A 15,981-nucleotide genomic window follows, 5' to 3' on the forward strand; every position below is an offset into this window, starting at 1 on the left:
TTCTTTTTTTTATATATATACAGGTTGCCAAAAGATTTGAAAATTTCATATTTGTAATAATTAAAAAAAAAACAAAGTAATAACAACAACTTGCTTCATTCAAAAAGAAATAATAATAATAATGATGGAAGTTTGCTTCCTAGAAATTTCTTGGGCCCTATTTTCATTTGCTTATGAGAAATTCCTCCAATACTTCTCTTTAAAGCTTTTCAAAATAATTCAATAACTAAAAGCAAGAATAACTTATTTCAACATCTGATCTGTTTTCTTCTGTATTATTTCAACATGGGAACAACTTACTTGTTACGGAAAAAAAAAAAAAACTAAAATCCAAATTATCAATCAATTAGATAATGTGAAAATTTTGTCTTTCTGTCACCTGTTTTGTACCTCTAGTAGTTGGAAAATTAATATAGTTTTAGATTATTATTATTATTATTATTATTATTATTATTATTTTATGGTACTTTACCCTTAGAAATTCAAAAGTTAACTATTAAATTAATTTTTATAACATTTTAAATAACATAAGAATTTAATAATAAATAAACGGTGGTGTGAAATCCAGTTAATAGATGAAACATTAATTTCTCATTATATTGATTCTTATAGACTAACCTATATTGAAAATTTTTTAAAAATTATACTGTAAAACTGTTGAAGCTAATAGGACATGGATAATAAAGGGCTAAATACTTATTAAATAATATTCATCCCAATATTTAAAATAAATTGTAATTTCTTAAAAGCTAACGTAGCGATATGAGGTTACAAATGTAAAAGCTAATGTAATACTTTTGTTATTGTAAGAGGATGTTTTATGTGGTGTCTTGCATTTCCTTTTGTTATATTTTTCCTTTTAAATAGTTTATTTGGTTTTAAAATATTAATAGTTTATTTGGTCCAATTTTTCGTAAAGACAAAATTATTTTTTGTGAAAAGAGTAATTGTGATCGTCACCAGTGACCAATAGTATAGTCATCGATATACTTTTTTTAAAAAAACTTGTAACGCCTTAAACTTCTTCAAAGATTTATTATGCTCTTAAAATTATAAATTTTGATAATATTTTCTTATCTCTATATACTAGAAATAATAATTTTTAGAGTTTTAGTTTTAAATGTAAAGTATTAATTGAGGCTCCATTTATTCAAGAAAATAACTTATCAGGAAAATATTATCCATAATTTTTTTTGCTTGGAGACCTAGAAAAATCAGTTAACGAAAAACATTTTCTTGGTTAAAAGAAAATAAAGTCAATTTTAAAGAAAATGACTTCTCATTTTCAAGAAAAAAAGCGTTTTATAATTATTATCAAATTTATTATAACATTATAAGTACATATTTATTAATTTATTAATCGCCGATAACCACCATCAGCCATTACTATTGGTCACTGGTGACTATCGCAATTTATTATCTTTATACCTTTTTCTCATATATAATATTAAAATTTCAAAATATCAAATTTCTGTAGTTATAAATATTTTTATACTCTTATAAGTTAAATATTTTAATATTTTAAAACTAATTTTCAATATTACAATTAAACAACGGAAATAGAATTATTTGAAAAATATTTTCAAAGGAAAATATTTTGCTTCAAAGGAAAATATTTTGCTTGATGAAAAATATTTTTCAAAAATAAATTATTTTTTGGAAGCAAAACGAAGCCTTAGTATATGGTTAGTGCAACTATTTTGCAATAGTGATTTTCATACTTTATATGAGCAAAATAAAGGATTGCTCATCATTTAGACCCACTCTAGCTAATTGCTTTTAGTTCTATAATCCTAGGAATAGTCTGAGATATTCTTGCAGATTATGTTTTGGAGTAAACACATATTTATTGAATTTGATAGTTATAATCCTTAAACTCATTGTTATGGGGTCACCAAATTTTAGATCAAGTTAGTCTCTACTAAGCTTTTGCAGTTAAAAACCCTCAAATTCCTTAATTAGGTCATCGTGCATGTTCATCAACATGGTATGCAACTTGCCAAGATAATTTTGTTATGTGATAACATTGGGTGTGTTCGACAACAGGGTTGAAAGTAGCTTTTAATATTTTGACGTGTTCAAAATACTATTTTCCTAAATTATAGTTTTCAGTAACCTAATATGCAAAGTAGTTTTTAGAGGATAAATGAACGTTTTTTAAAATGTTATTCTAACTAATGTTTAGCGTCTTACATTTTTTTATTGAATTTTTTTCACACCTTATCCTTAATTAATTTAAAATTATTCACTTATCATATTATTTGTTGGACTGAATTCAAAGGAGATATGAACGCATATACTGGGTGTGTTCCTTTGAATATTATTAGTGTTTTTAGTTTGGTCTCAAATTTAAACAAACCATTATTTAACAATTTTTATATTTCTTTATATTATTTTTTATACTTGGCTTGTTTATAATTGATAGTAAAAGAAAAAAAATGCTTTGTTTATATATTTGCATTTGAACTCAAGCAAATATTAAAAATTAAAAATATTGATCCCCTAAAATATTACAAATTTCCAATTTTGTTTATAAAATAGTGAATTTTCAGTTTTTGCCCCCTTAGATTTTAAAATTTTAGGTTTAGTGAAATCATCTTTTTTTTAATAATTTAATTTTGTGACTATAAGTGAAAATTCTAAGTAAATATTCCAATATCTTTTTTTTGTTATTTTAAATTTAATTGTCAATCAAACAACTATTTTTGCCATACGCTTTCGTTTTTCACCACTACTTAAACAACTAACAGCTAATAGCTACTAAAACACATAACAGCTAACAACTATTAAAATAGTTGCATAGGAGCTAGTCATCTAATTTTAAAACCTACTACTTGCTTTCAAAATACCCCCAAAAAGTTTGGAGACTATCAAATTAGTGAGATGAGTGTGGAACACGACTTGGATTTTTTTTTAGATATATTGTTCTCTGTAATTCTTTTGCCGATCACCATGGTAGGTAACTCGAATCCCATTGTTAACACAGAAGATGTTGACAAAAAAAAGAGGTGTTGGTAGCGGTGAATTGAAGCAATTTGACTCCTATTGGGACTGTAAACTCTTAGGTTGCTGCAGCTTTGAATAACTTTGCTAATATCTTAGAGAAACTCACACAAGCACTGATAACTTGCATGCACTAGTATTAAATCAGCTCAGGCAAATCTAAGGAATTAAAATTTTTCGAGGAAGATCAGAATGGGAGTGACAAAATTTCGTTGTAGGATGAAACATATTTTTTGCAATCTAACCAGAGCAACTAGCTCATCCAATCATGACAGATGTAGATTTTCGCACAAAAATCAAAGAAGTATTAAGAAAATATAAAGAGTCGAAAGGCAATACAAGTGACTACGGACTTAGAGATGATTTGCTCTCCGTTACCACTACAGGTATCCCATTCCCTCTAAAGTTTAAAATGCCAATATTTAATAAATAATGGGATGATTGACCTAAGGCGCCACTTATTACGGTTACAAATAAACTAAGATGAATTGATGTGTTGTTTTTTTCCTATGGCTTTGAAAGTAATATCACATGAATATTGATATCAGGCATTGAAAAGTGGTCAATCGATTCGTTCTCTTAGGTAGCTTTCCTATTCAAATATAGGTTTGCTCTAACAAAGAAGATCTCTTGTTGACCTCTTGGATTTGAAGGGGGAGAAAAGGGAGTTGTTAAAATAATGTACTGACAAATTTCAAAAGTTGATCATGCAAGTCGAGAATCTGAATAATGAAGTAACAGTTAGTGTCATGGAGTAAAATTGTAAGTACAATAACTGTTTGAGTCACTTAACATGATCCCCCATTAGCTTTTGCAAAACTTATGACAAGACCAAATAAGTTAGATGAGGCATATAGAGCACAAAATTAGTGCAAAAGTTGTTCTACTGATAAAAAAAGGAAGCATAAAAAGGTCGCTCATCCAAAAGGCAGTCGAAATAGTTACAATCACTCCTAGCCCCTATTCAAAAGGGGAGAAGTCAAGAATAAATAAGAAAGTATTTACTTCTCTTAATACTAGTCGTGTTCATTTGGATACGGGTTAATTTTATTGGAAGGGCTTGAAGTATATACCCAATCACTTAATAGTATATCAGCTTCAATTTTTATCTTAAAAGTACCTAAAATCTCACATTTATAACACTAAAATGCATTTCGATGCAATTGACAATTTTTAGTCGCCGGATTAGCACATCTATAACACGTGACCTTTTATTTTAAATGAAAAATCCTTTAAAAAACTTTTTCTCTTTCCTCCATCTCAGCCTTGTATCTTCCCCCTCTTTCTCTCTTATCCTTTTCTATTTCTTAGGGGTGTCAAAATGGGTCATAATATGAGAACACGATTCACTTAACATGCGAAATAAATGGGCTAGGTTGAGGTTAAACGAATTTGTGTCATAAACAGGTGGTCCATTTACTACACGAATATAAACGTGTCATGTCACGGGTTGACACGCGGGTTAGGCAAGTGACCCGTTTATTTAAGGGTAAAGAGGTAATTTTTGTGTCAAATATAAATACTCTAACTAAAATCCTATTTAAACTTTATTGTTGCATTAATTTTTTTATTTTAATTATGAATCTTGAAGAATCTATGTATTTTATGTATGAAAATTTATTTTTAAATAATGATTTCAGTTAAATAGTTAAAACTAAAAATAGTATAAGCAGGTTAAGTAGATCGTATATATGTCAACACGACTTACTTAACATGTTTATGATATTAGGCAGTTATGCGGGTTGTATACAGGTCAACACAATCCATTTAACTTGTTTATGATATTAGGTGGGTTACATGTATCGTGTTCGTGTTACCTGTCTAATTTTCGTATCGTGTTCTTGTTGACCATTATCGTATTACGTATTAGGCGAATTTGTGTCTAGCCTGACACGTCACCTGTTTTGACACCCCTACCATTTCTATTCTCTTTTTTTTTTTTTTTTTTTTGGTCTTATTCTCTCTCCATAAATCAGTTGTAGATAAAAAATATAATCTTTCTCTTTCGCTAGAAATTACCTAGAGAGAGAAAGAGAATGGGAGAGTGACTTTAGAGAGAGAAAGTAGGGTTTTTTTTAGAGAGAGAAACAATATACTAACCATGTCGCTTTCCAATCCTTTGGTGCTATTATATGGAAAATATTATATGTATCTGTAGGTTTTATTTATTTTTTACGATTTAATTTGATTTATATAATAGAAAGAAAGAAAGAATTAAAACCAAAAGAAGAAAAATGATATTTTGTTGGAGCAAACTAAGAAACAACAGAAAAAAAAGAATATTGCAGTGTACTACTTTTTTATTAACTGCAAATGTGCTTAAATACAACACAAAAAGGATAACAAAAATTCCTATATTTCAGCTCAACCATGGAACATGCCTCCATGTTTAACAACTCAGCTAGAAAAATGGAAATAATGACTGAAATGCAGTAGAACAAGTCAAAACATAACAGAAAAAGAAAAAATGCAGCAACTAAATTGGAAGTGTAGCAACTAAGTCAACTTCTTAATACTCCTCCTTGGCTTTGATGCTGCAAACTCCAAGTTTTTCATTAGAAACTCAAATTTGCTTCTTTCCAAAGATTTGGTAAATATGTCTGCAACATTGTCATTAGTTTTGCAATATTTCAGAACAACAGAACCTTCTTTCTGTACATCTCTAAGGAAAAACAATTTGATATTAAAGTGTTTCGTTTTTCCATGAAAAACGGGATTGTTTGAGATAGCTATTGCTGCTTGGTTATCCATAAACACATCTGTGCCTTCATTTTGCTTCAGGTTCAGATCAAATAACACCTTTCTAAGCCATAAAGCTTGATTTGCAGCAGTTGTAGCTGCAATAAACTCTGCCTCCGCAGTTGATTGTTCAACAACTTCTCGTTTTTTACAACACCAAGAGAACATTCCTGACCCCAGATTAAAACAATAACCTGAAGTACTCTTCATATCATCAGAACCACCATGATCACTATCATAATAGCCCTGCAGAACATGAAACTGACTAGCACCGAACTTGATTCCATGCTTCAATGTTCCTTTCACATATCTTAGAACTCTTTTAGCAGCAGAAAAATGAGTTTCAGTAGCACAATTCGTAAATCGAGATAGCAGACTCACAGAATGTAAGATGTCAGGTCTTGTGGCAGTTAAATACATCAAACAACCCACTAGACTTCTGTAAAGAGTTTCATCAACCTTTTCCGCTACATCTTCCTTGCTGAGCTTTACATTTTTACCCATAGGAGTTGTAGCAATCTTGCACTCATCCATTCTGAATTTCTTCAGAATTTCTTTAGCATATTTGGTTTGGCAAATGAACACTTCTTTCTCCTTTTGTTGAACCTCCATTCCAAGAAAGTATGCCATTTCCCCCAAGTCAGTCATCTCAAAGGTCTGTTGCATATCTTTCTTGAATTTATTCACAAGTTCCAAATTGCTTCCTGTAACAAGTACGTCATCCACATACAGGGCAACAACAACAAAATTGATCTCATCACCTTTGCTGTAGAGGGTAGCCTCATTTAGACTTTTTTTAAATCCCAGCCACAACAAATGCTCATCAATTCTGCTATACCAGGCCCTTGGTGCCTGTTTCAGGCCATATAGTGCTTTTTTGAGCAAATACACATCATCTTCTTGCTCTTTCACAACAAACCCCTCAGGTTGTTCAACGTAGATCTCCTCCTCGAGAAGACCATTTAAAAACGCTGACTTGATATCTAACTGGTACACTTTCCAACCCTTTTGAGCAGCAATAGCCAGCAGCAACTTGATTGTTTCAATTCTGGCAACAGGAGCAAATGTGTCAGAAAAATCAACACCAAGGATTTGAGCATAACCTTTCACAACAAGCCTTGCTTTATGCTTGTTTATAGAGCCATCTCCATTCAGCTTTGTTCTGAATACCCACTTTACTCCAATCACCTTTCTGTCATCAGGTCTTTTTACCAGCTGCCACGTTTTATTTTTTTTCAATCATACTCAACTCCTCCTCCATTGCAACTACCCATTTTTTATCTCTCTTTGCCTCCTAAAAATTTTTTGCTTCCAGGACCGCAATATTGCACTTCTGATAGATTTCAGAAAGTGATCTTGTTCCTCTGATAGGTTCATCATCAACCAAATCAGTTTCAGACAGCTCTAGCAACTTTAAATCTTGACTTGGAATTGTACCAACCTGATCTCCTTTCCAATTCCATTTAGCATCTTCCATAAAATGCATATCTCTGCTTATTAGAATTTTTCTTGTATTAGGTTGAAAAACTCTATAAGCCTTTGAAACTGAACTGTATCCCACAAAGATTCCAGCTTCAGCTTTTTTGTTGAGCTTGTCTCTTTTAATCTGAGGCACATAAGTGAAACACAAGCAGCCAAACACTCTTAAATTTTTTAAAGAGGGTTTGTAACCATACCAAGCCTCAAAAGGTGTCTTCCCATCAACTGCCTTTGTAGGAAGTCGGTTCAGCAGAAACACAGAAGTGTTAGCAGCCTCTGCCCAGTATTATTTTGGCAACTCCTTTTCATGAAGCAAGCACCTGGCCATCTCCATCACTGTACAATTTTTACGTTCACTGACTCCACTTTGCTGAGGAGTATATGGAGTAGTGAGTTGATGTTCAATTCCAGCCTCTTCACAAAACTCACTGAAAGTTGCAGACGTGTACTCCTTCCCATTATCAGACCTCAATGTCTGAATTTTGTAGCTACTTTGTGTTTCAATCCAGTTCTTAAATTTTCAGAACACACCAGCCACTTCTGATTTGAATCTGAGAAAATATATCCAGCACATTCTGCTATAATCATCAATGAAAAGCAGATAATACTTACTCTCATTAAGTGAAGGAGTTCTATGAGGACCAGCCACATCAGTATGAATCAACTGAAGCTTTTCTGATGCTCTCCAGGTAGCTTTCTTGAAAGGAAGCCTTGATTGCTTTCCATATTGGCAAGCCTTGCATTCTGGCAGTTCAACTTCAAGATTAGGCAAACCTCGAACAAGTTCATTCTTTTGCATATTCACCATTGCTCTATGATGAAAATGACCCAGCCTTTTATGCCACACTTCTGCATTCACTGTCATTGCTGAGTAGACTGATTGCTTTGCCTGTAGAAAATCTAGTGCAAAACTCTTCCCTTTCATGCTCACTTTGAACATATCTTCATCTTTTGAGTTTTTGATTAAGCAATGATTGCTCTTAAAAAACACTTTAAAACCATTTTCAAGAAGCTGACCAACACTCAGCAAATTTTGATTAATGTTAGGTACAAATAACACTTCTTGAATAAACTTTGTACATATTGAAGTATCTACTGCAACTGTGCCTATCCCTTTCGCTGCGATATATTCTCCATTACCAATCTTTACTTTGGAAATGAATGACGTATCCAGCTCCTTGAATAAATCCCTATCAAAGGTCATGTGGTGGGTGCAAGCACTGTCAATGAGCCATTTGTCACTTGAATGACTTGCTGCAAGACAAGTAGCTACAAATAGTTGCTCCTCTTCATAATCAGCTACTTAAGCAACATTTTTCTGTTGTAGATCATCTTGAGCTACAACCTTGCTCTTGCATATTTTCTGATGACGTCCCATTTCTGGCACTTCTCACATTTCACATCAGGTCTCCTCCAACATTTCGATGGTGGATGACCCTTTTTGTTGCAGTGCTTACAAGGAGGAAAGTCAGACTTTGATGAATCTGAACCTTCCTTCTTGTTTCCTTTGTACTTCCCTTTCCCTCCTTGATTTGTTTGCACCTTTGCAGCCAATGCTCCTTCAACAGAACCTTCACTTCTCATAAGCCTTCTCTGTTCTTGAGCCTGCAAAGCATGTATCAATTTTACCAAGCCAATCTTTGACAGATCCTTAGTATTTTCCAAAGAAGAGATGGTAGCTTCAAATCTTTCCGGGACAGTAACAAGAATTTTTTGAACTATTCTTGTACCAGCAAATTCAGAACCAAATAATCGTACCTTGTTTACGATATTGAGAAGTTTATTTGAATACTCTTTAATAGTTTCAGATTCCTTCATTTTCTGCATCTCAAATTCTCTAACCAGATTCAGCACTTGCATTCCTTTGATCTTCTCATTTCCCTCGTACTCCTTCTTGAGATAGTTCCATATATCAAAGGCTGTTTTCAAGGTCATGATTCTAGTGAAAATTGAAGATGAAACTGCAGCAAACAAACAGCTTTTGGCCTTGGACTTCCTTGCCTTCCTTTCTTTGAAATTCTTCATTTGAGCCATTGTCGGGTAGTGGAAGCACTTGGTAGTCTTCCTGAACAGCCTCCCAAAGATCATTTGCATCCAGGTAAGCCTCCATTCTAATTGCCCAAACTTGATAATTTTCTCCATTGAACACAGGAGGTGCAATGGCATTGAAAGGAGTTTCTGCACTCGAAGCCTCCATTTTGGTGAATATACACTCAAATTCCTCACAAGTCCCTTAAGAAGAGGGCTCTGATACCAGTTTGTTGGAGCAAACTAAGAAATAACAAAAAAAAAAAAAGAATATTGCAGTGTACTACTTTTTTATTAACTGCAAATGTGCTTAAATACAACAAAAAAAGGATAACAGAAATTCCTATATTTCAGCTCAACCATGGAACATGCCTCCATGTTTAACAACTCAGCTAGAAAAATGGAAATAATGACTGAAATGCAGTAGAACAAGTCAAAACATAACAGAAAAAGAAAAAATGCAGCAACTAAATTGGAAGTGCAGCAGCTAAGTCAACTTCTTAACATATTTAAACAAGAAAGAAAATGGATTGAGAGATGCGAGCTATTAAAAATGAAGAGAAAGAGAGAGAGATATGTGTTAAAAACCGAAAAGAAGAGAAATAGAGAGAGATAAGCATTAAAAACCAAAATGAAGAGAAATAAAGAGATCTATGTTAAAAAGCAAAAGGAGACTAACATGTGAGAGAGGGAAAAAATGGTGAAGGTCAGCTATGACATAGAGGAGAGAGAAAATTTATAAACAAAAATTCATTTAAAATAAAAAAAACCAAATGGTAAATATGTAGCAATTCGACAATCGAAAATTGTCAATTACATCAAAAGATATTTTACAGTTACAAATGTGAGAGTTTAGGTATTTTTAAACTACAAATTGAAGTTAGTACTATATTAAGTGATTGAGTATATAGTTAAGCCCATTCCAGTGAAATTAACCCTTTGGATATGGAGAAACCTTGATAGACTACATATAAGCCAATGAATTAAAGGTTAGGCATGATAAAGTCTGTGCCCCTAGAGTTCAAAAACTACCAAAGAAATTAACCCCAAATCCATTTCCAGAAAATGACAAAAGAACTCAATATATAGAGGCAAATTGAAGATTTCATATTTAAGAGGATCTGTTTAGTTGAAAGTTCTTTTATTTTATTTCTTTTTGGATCTACTAAAATTCAATTAGTTTTTTCAGAAGAAATCAAATTAGAAATTTCATTAGGAGAAAAATATAGATATGAGAGAAAGATAATTTAATATATATTTTTTTTTTGTACAACAAGTCTAATAATAAATCACTTATACAAAAAATAAAAAAACACAATCTTGATTTGAAGTATTTGATCTAGCTGACAAAGTATAATATTTGTGCCATATGCGATCGCTTGCTCCACTTAGTGGCTATTCATGGCCATTGTTCGACTCTATTCTACAAGTCTGATCTGATCACCTTCAAATTTCTTGCTTCATTAGAAAGGAGATCTGCACTTCTTTTTGCATAACTATCCAAATAACAAAAGACCCTAGATAAAATCACCATAATAGTACTAACAATAATTTAGAACTAAATTTGAGAATAAAATCTCAATATATAGACAATAATAAATCCTAATATTTGGGTGAATAAATCAGATCTGCATTCAGATCTAAGGATTATTTGCAAAAAAAAAAAAAAAAAAAAAAAAAAAAAAAAAAAGAGAAAGGGTGACCACCATGGCCACCTGTAGAAGAAGAAAAAAGAACTTTTAGCTTTTAGGTTTTTTGAAGGTTGTTACGGTATTTAACAGAAAAAAAATGAATATTTATTCTGAAATATTTCAAAAAATTGTGGACATTTATTAAGAAAGAGAAGCATTAACAAATATCTCTATTATATCTTTTATATAGGACAAGAAGACACATTCTTATGCATATATACACACAATATCTCGAAAGAAGATGGAATTAAAAGTGAGTAAAAAAGATGTATTTTTTCTTCCATCCACAACCAAGCATACCTACAAGCAAATAAATTTGGACAGAGAGGTAATCACATTTAACTTCAATTCTCTCACAACTTGAACCTTTCCAAATCAAAAGCTGGAAATCCTGATCCAACATGAGTAAAATTACCCTTGGAATCACCAAATTTCTTCTCCTTTTGGGATTCAACATCATTAGAGTCTTCTTGTAGCTCTTCAAATTCCTTTGGCAATGAAGAATATTGAACCCTTTTGCTATTCTTTTCAACCAAAACCAAATAAAATGAAATTGAAAAAATGGTAAGTCCAATCAGAAACCAACTAAATAAGATATTGACTAACGATTTAGCTCTATGTAATGCCTCTTGGCTACCACATTTAACAACTATGTGACCATCATCATTATGGATTAAGCAACCTTTGGGTATGAACTGTGGTGTCCATAGCATATAACCCATAACTACGAACCAAACACCTTGAAAAATAATGCTAACAGATCTAACAAAACTAATCAAGAAACTCTTTGGAAGTCCAATCCCCATAAGAGTAGTTACTATAGAAACAATCACAATGATTTGGAGAAGAAAGTGGTATTGCCCTTCAAGTCCCTTATGATCTGTTGAGTGAAGATAGAAGAGAAGATATTGCTGAGAAAAAGCTATTGCTCCAATGAGTTGTGTTAGGTCAATTTGAGATATAGGCTTTATTCTATCAAGAAGTATTGCAAAAGATGCATAAACGATGAAAAACATTGATATTGAAGAGTGTTCGAAGTTTCTTAAATGATTTGATGGTATGGTTCCATCAGTATCAAAAGGTTGGTGTTTCTGAGGCCCAATAAAAAGCTCCATGGAAATGGAGATAGAGCTTCCTGCGATGATCAAGAGAAGTTCCAAGTACCTTATTTTTGAGGTTGGGAACCATGGAGATGAAATGTAGGAGTTTGGTTGTAGAGAGTAGAGTTTTATATGATTAAAAAGATGCCATAAACCTAGTGCAAGAAATGCTATTCCTGGTAATACATGCCCAATTAAGCTACCCATTTGTCTTGTTGAAGAAAGAGAAAGAAAGGAAGAGAATAGCGTGTTGTTCTAATAACAATGACAAGTGAGTTTCCTTTGGAACTCCTATGGGGACTTTATAGAGGATGTATTTTGAACACAAATTACTCAAAAAATAGAAAGTTGAATTCTTGATGAAGTTTACCTATTTGGGATTTGTCGCCTGCAAATGCATAATTAAGTCCATGGGCACAGCTGTAAGTGATTATTATGAGAACTACGTACATATGTGGAAGTTGTTAACCAAAATCGGCTAACTCAGTTTTATAATCAACCGGTTTACTTCATTTCGATTCGATTTTTAAAAAATTCAATACTGTTAGGCATTATAACAGTTAAAATCGGCACTAAAACGCGCCTAATGGTTCCCACTATAATCAAAACTGTGTATTTATTTGGTTTCGATTTTTCATTTTTTCAAGTTAGAATCCATAACTTTAATTTATAACTTTGATTTAGAACCGAGGATTACGGTTTAAAACCATGAAAAATATATTTTCAAACAAACTTTTTATATCTTTTTGGTTTTATTATAATTTTTTAGAATATATTTTAAGATCTTTTATTAAAATGGGTTTTTTTTTCAAGAGTACTATTTATTATTATTATTTATTCAGGCTACAAAACTTAAAAAAATAAAAAAAAGAACTTGAAAAAAAAATCCAATTTCAATTCCAAATTGAGATGGAATTGAAACTAGCGGTTACAAGACCATTTTAAAAATAACTAAAAATATTTTGGTTCCAGTTTCACTTTTCTTATTACTGAAAGCGCATTTTAAAAATAACTAAAAATATTTTGGTTCCAGTTTCACTTTTCTTATTACTGAAAGCGGTGATTATGAAATCATGAACATGACTAAATGATATTATTTGTTATAATAAAAAACCAAAAGTGTTTTGATTCAATTTCATTTTTATTACATAAAATTAAATTCAAAACTCTCTAGAGTAAATTGATTTAACTCAAAAATTTGGTCAAAATAAAATGAATTTGATTCGGTTTACTTTATCTTATTATGTAAAACATAATTTAGTCTATTTTGAAAAATTTAATTCTATTTGAATCAACCGATGCTTCATCCGCAAAATGCACTCCTTCTATTTCGTTTAATTATAAATAAATGAGTTTAATTATGTATCAAACCTATTAAAAACAACTTTATTTAAATAAAAATATTTTTCTCAATATTTTAAAAAAACTTTTCATGAACTGATTTGGTACATAAGTAATACCGGACGTTGAGCCGCTATTTGGATAGAGAATTTTTGAAGGTACCTAAGATATTCTGAAGGAAGGGTGTTTGGAGGTGATTTGAAAGGTTTAAAAACTTCCAAAAGCTCCCATTCCGTAACCTACTTATTAGCATGCAGGGAAGGGTTTTCCTATTCATGTTAATTTTTTAAAAACTCCAAATCGTCAACTTCATATATATATTTTTAATTTTATTCCTTCTTTTTGTCATTTTTATTCACGATCTTCTTAAGAAATATCTTTCCACCTAAGCTATCAAAATCCTGAACAAATAATAAAAAGCTTATTATTTGTTTTTAGAGGCTATCATTAGGGGTGAGCATTCGGTTCTGTCAATTTGATTAATTCGGCTAATTCGATTAATTTGGTTCGGTGACTAAATGTTCGGTTAAAGAAAATTAAATTTTCGGTTATCAGTTTCGGTTAAAAGTTAATTTGACAAAATTAATTAAAATTAACCGACTCTCAAAACTACATCGTTTTGATTAAGTAGATAATAAAAGTAAAATTAAAAATATTTTAATTTTTATTTTGATTAAATAGTAACTAATAAGTTTAGTTAATTTTTATTTCGATTAAAGTCAATTAATTATAAATTTCGGTGAAATTCAATCGATCAATTAAATTTTTATTTTTATTAACGGTTCAATTAATAATCAAAATTAATTTAATTAAAATGCTTTAATTAAATTTAGTTAAAACATAAAAATTTTTAATTAATTTATTTCGATTAAAAATATTAATCAAATCGCGATTTGCTCATCCTTAGCTCTGACGAAGAAAGAAAGTAGTACAAGGAAAGTTATAAAGTGATGTAACCCAGTCGTGCAAGTTACCCAGATGTTACAAGCTCATAGCCATGATACTCGGTGGACCTCAACGCGCATTGTCTGTGTGTACGGAATCTTATCTTGTATGAATAATGCAAATTCTCGCTCTCTTTTCCTTGATCCAATTACATTTAAAGAAAAAAAAAAAAAAAAACTAAATACATAGATTCATCACTATAATTTAAATAACTTTATGGTAGTCTAAATTTTACGAGGAGGTATTGTATCTTTAAAATATGAATTTTAATAACATTACACCTCTTGTACTAGCAATATTATTTTCTATGTTTTTAATTTTTATATGTAAAATATTAATTTTATGTGTGGTTATTATAAATTTTTGAACTATAATTTTTACATTTTTTTAGGCCTAATACATTGGTTCACCTTAACTTTGCGTTCTTTTGCTATTTTACTCCCACCGTGAACTTTGATTTTTTATTGCAATAATGTCATAAATTATAATTAAGATTTAAATTGCAAATAAAAAACGCATTATTATGGGGTTTTGTAACACCCTCCGCCCAGTCCCGAGAGACCCGACGGCGGATGCCACATTCGGTGCCGGAGACACCGTCTTAACTTAACATATAAATCATAAATGGGGCGTTACAGGTTTACTCTTAATTTTGGGTTTAGATTAATTTAATACATATGTGTGAATAAGAAAACTTGGGTCAATGCTAAGGAAAATCTCTATTATTATTTTTAAATTATTTCTTTAGTTGATAATATTAGTAAATAAAAATGCATTGTTTGATATATGGACTCTTTGAAAAAAATAGAGTACTACTTAAATAATAAACTAATTTTAACTGTTGTTTGATTTTTCAATTTAAATTTTGGAATAATTATGAAATCTAAAAAATAAATTACTTGACAAATAAATTATTAAAAATTGTTAATGGTTCGATAATATAGTTTTTGAACTACTTTTTACAAGTTAAAATAATGTTTCATAAAAGATTAACTCCTTCAACATTTAATTTTTAGCATTTTACGAAAAGCTACTTAAACAGCTAAAAATTATCAAAATAGCTAATTTTGTCGAAAAATCCTGTAGATTATGAATTGATGGTTGCATGATTCTAGTGTGGTTTCTCATCAAACAACTTATTTATAGTTTATGAGCTTGTTACCCTCATTGTACCAGAATAAAGAATAACCACATAATTATAAGTTAATAACAATATTATTCAATATCAAAAATTGAAGACAAATAATAACTGAAAAAGGTACATGATTTTGCGATTGTTCAATTATTAGTTGTCGCTTTTATATAATTTTACCTTTTCTCTATTAAACATAATAACTATTTTTTATAAATTTTTAAAATCCTTTTTATCACTTTCTTCTTCCTTTCTCTTTTTTTTTTTTTTTTTTTTTTTTTTTTTCTAATTAAAACCCTTCTTAGTGAGAGATTAATAAAGAAAGAATTGATGAAATAGGATTAATTAGGTGAGATAAATTAAGGAGTATTTGTGACATCCCAGGTTTGGGGCACAACACCTTAGGCGAATCCCACATCGGCTACGCACAAGGTGGAAGTCCTATACATAAAGGGTGGCAACCTTGAACTAGTGTGACGCGTTTTGGGCTGGCAGAGCGGAGGTTTTCCTGGCCCAGAAACAA

The 15,981-nt window shown here is 30.9% G+C and overlaps 1 protein-coding gene across 2 annotated transcripts; it reads right to left on the bottom strand.

Moving 5' to 3' along the window:
- Window positions 1–10,481: 10,481 nt before the first annotated feature.
- LOC105650967 (uncharacterized) lies at window positions 10,482–12,331 on the bottom strand. 2 transcript variants are annotated; one of them, XR_005178925.2, is made up of 2 exons: window positions 11,241–12,331; window positions 10,482–10,745 (listed from the first exon to the last, which is right to left on the bottom strand). XR_005178925.2 is itself a non-coding variant. In XM_089723656.1 (2 exons), exon 1 carries the CDS (start codon window positions 12,245–12,247, stop codon window positions 11,294–11,296), a length of 954 nt encoding a protein of 317 aa, XP_089579782.1. In that variant the 5' UTR covers window positions 12,248–12,331; the 3' UTR covers window positions 10,482–10,745; window positions 11,245–11,293. The 2 variants fall into 2 exon arrangements, 1 of the variants encoding a protein (XP_089579782.1); XM_089723656.1 differs by having other exon boundaries at window positions 11,245–12,331.
- Window positions 12,332–15,981: the final 3,650 nt, after the last annotated feature.

The sequence above is a fragment of the Jatropha curcas genome, chromosome 7 (genome assembly GCF_041381405.1).
Source record: "Jatropha curcas cultivar XTBG-Jc1 chromosome 7, XTBG_Jcur_1.0, whole genome shotgun sequence".
Classification (NCBI taxonomy): Eukaryota; Viridiplantae; Streptophyta; class Magnoliopsida; order Malpighiales; family Euphorbiaceae; genus Jatropha; species Jatropha curcas.

Bases quoted from the DNA above. Each gene is read 5' to 3' on its own strand.
- LOC105650967 (XM_089723656.1), bottom strand. From the start codon at position 12,247: ATGGGTAGCTTAATTGGGCATGTATTACCAGGAATAGCATTTCTTGCA.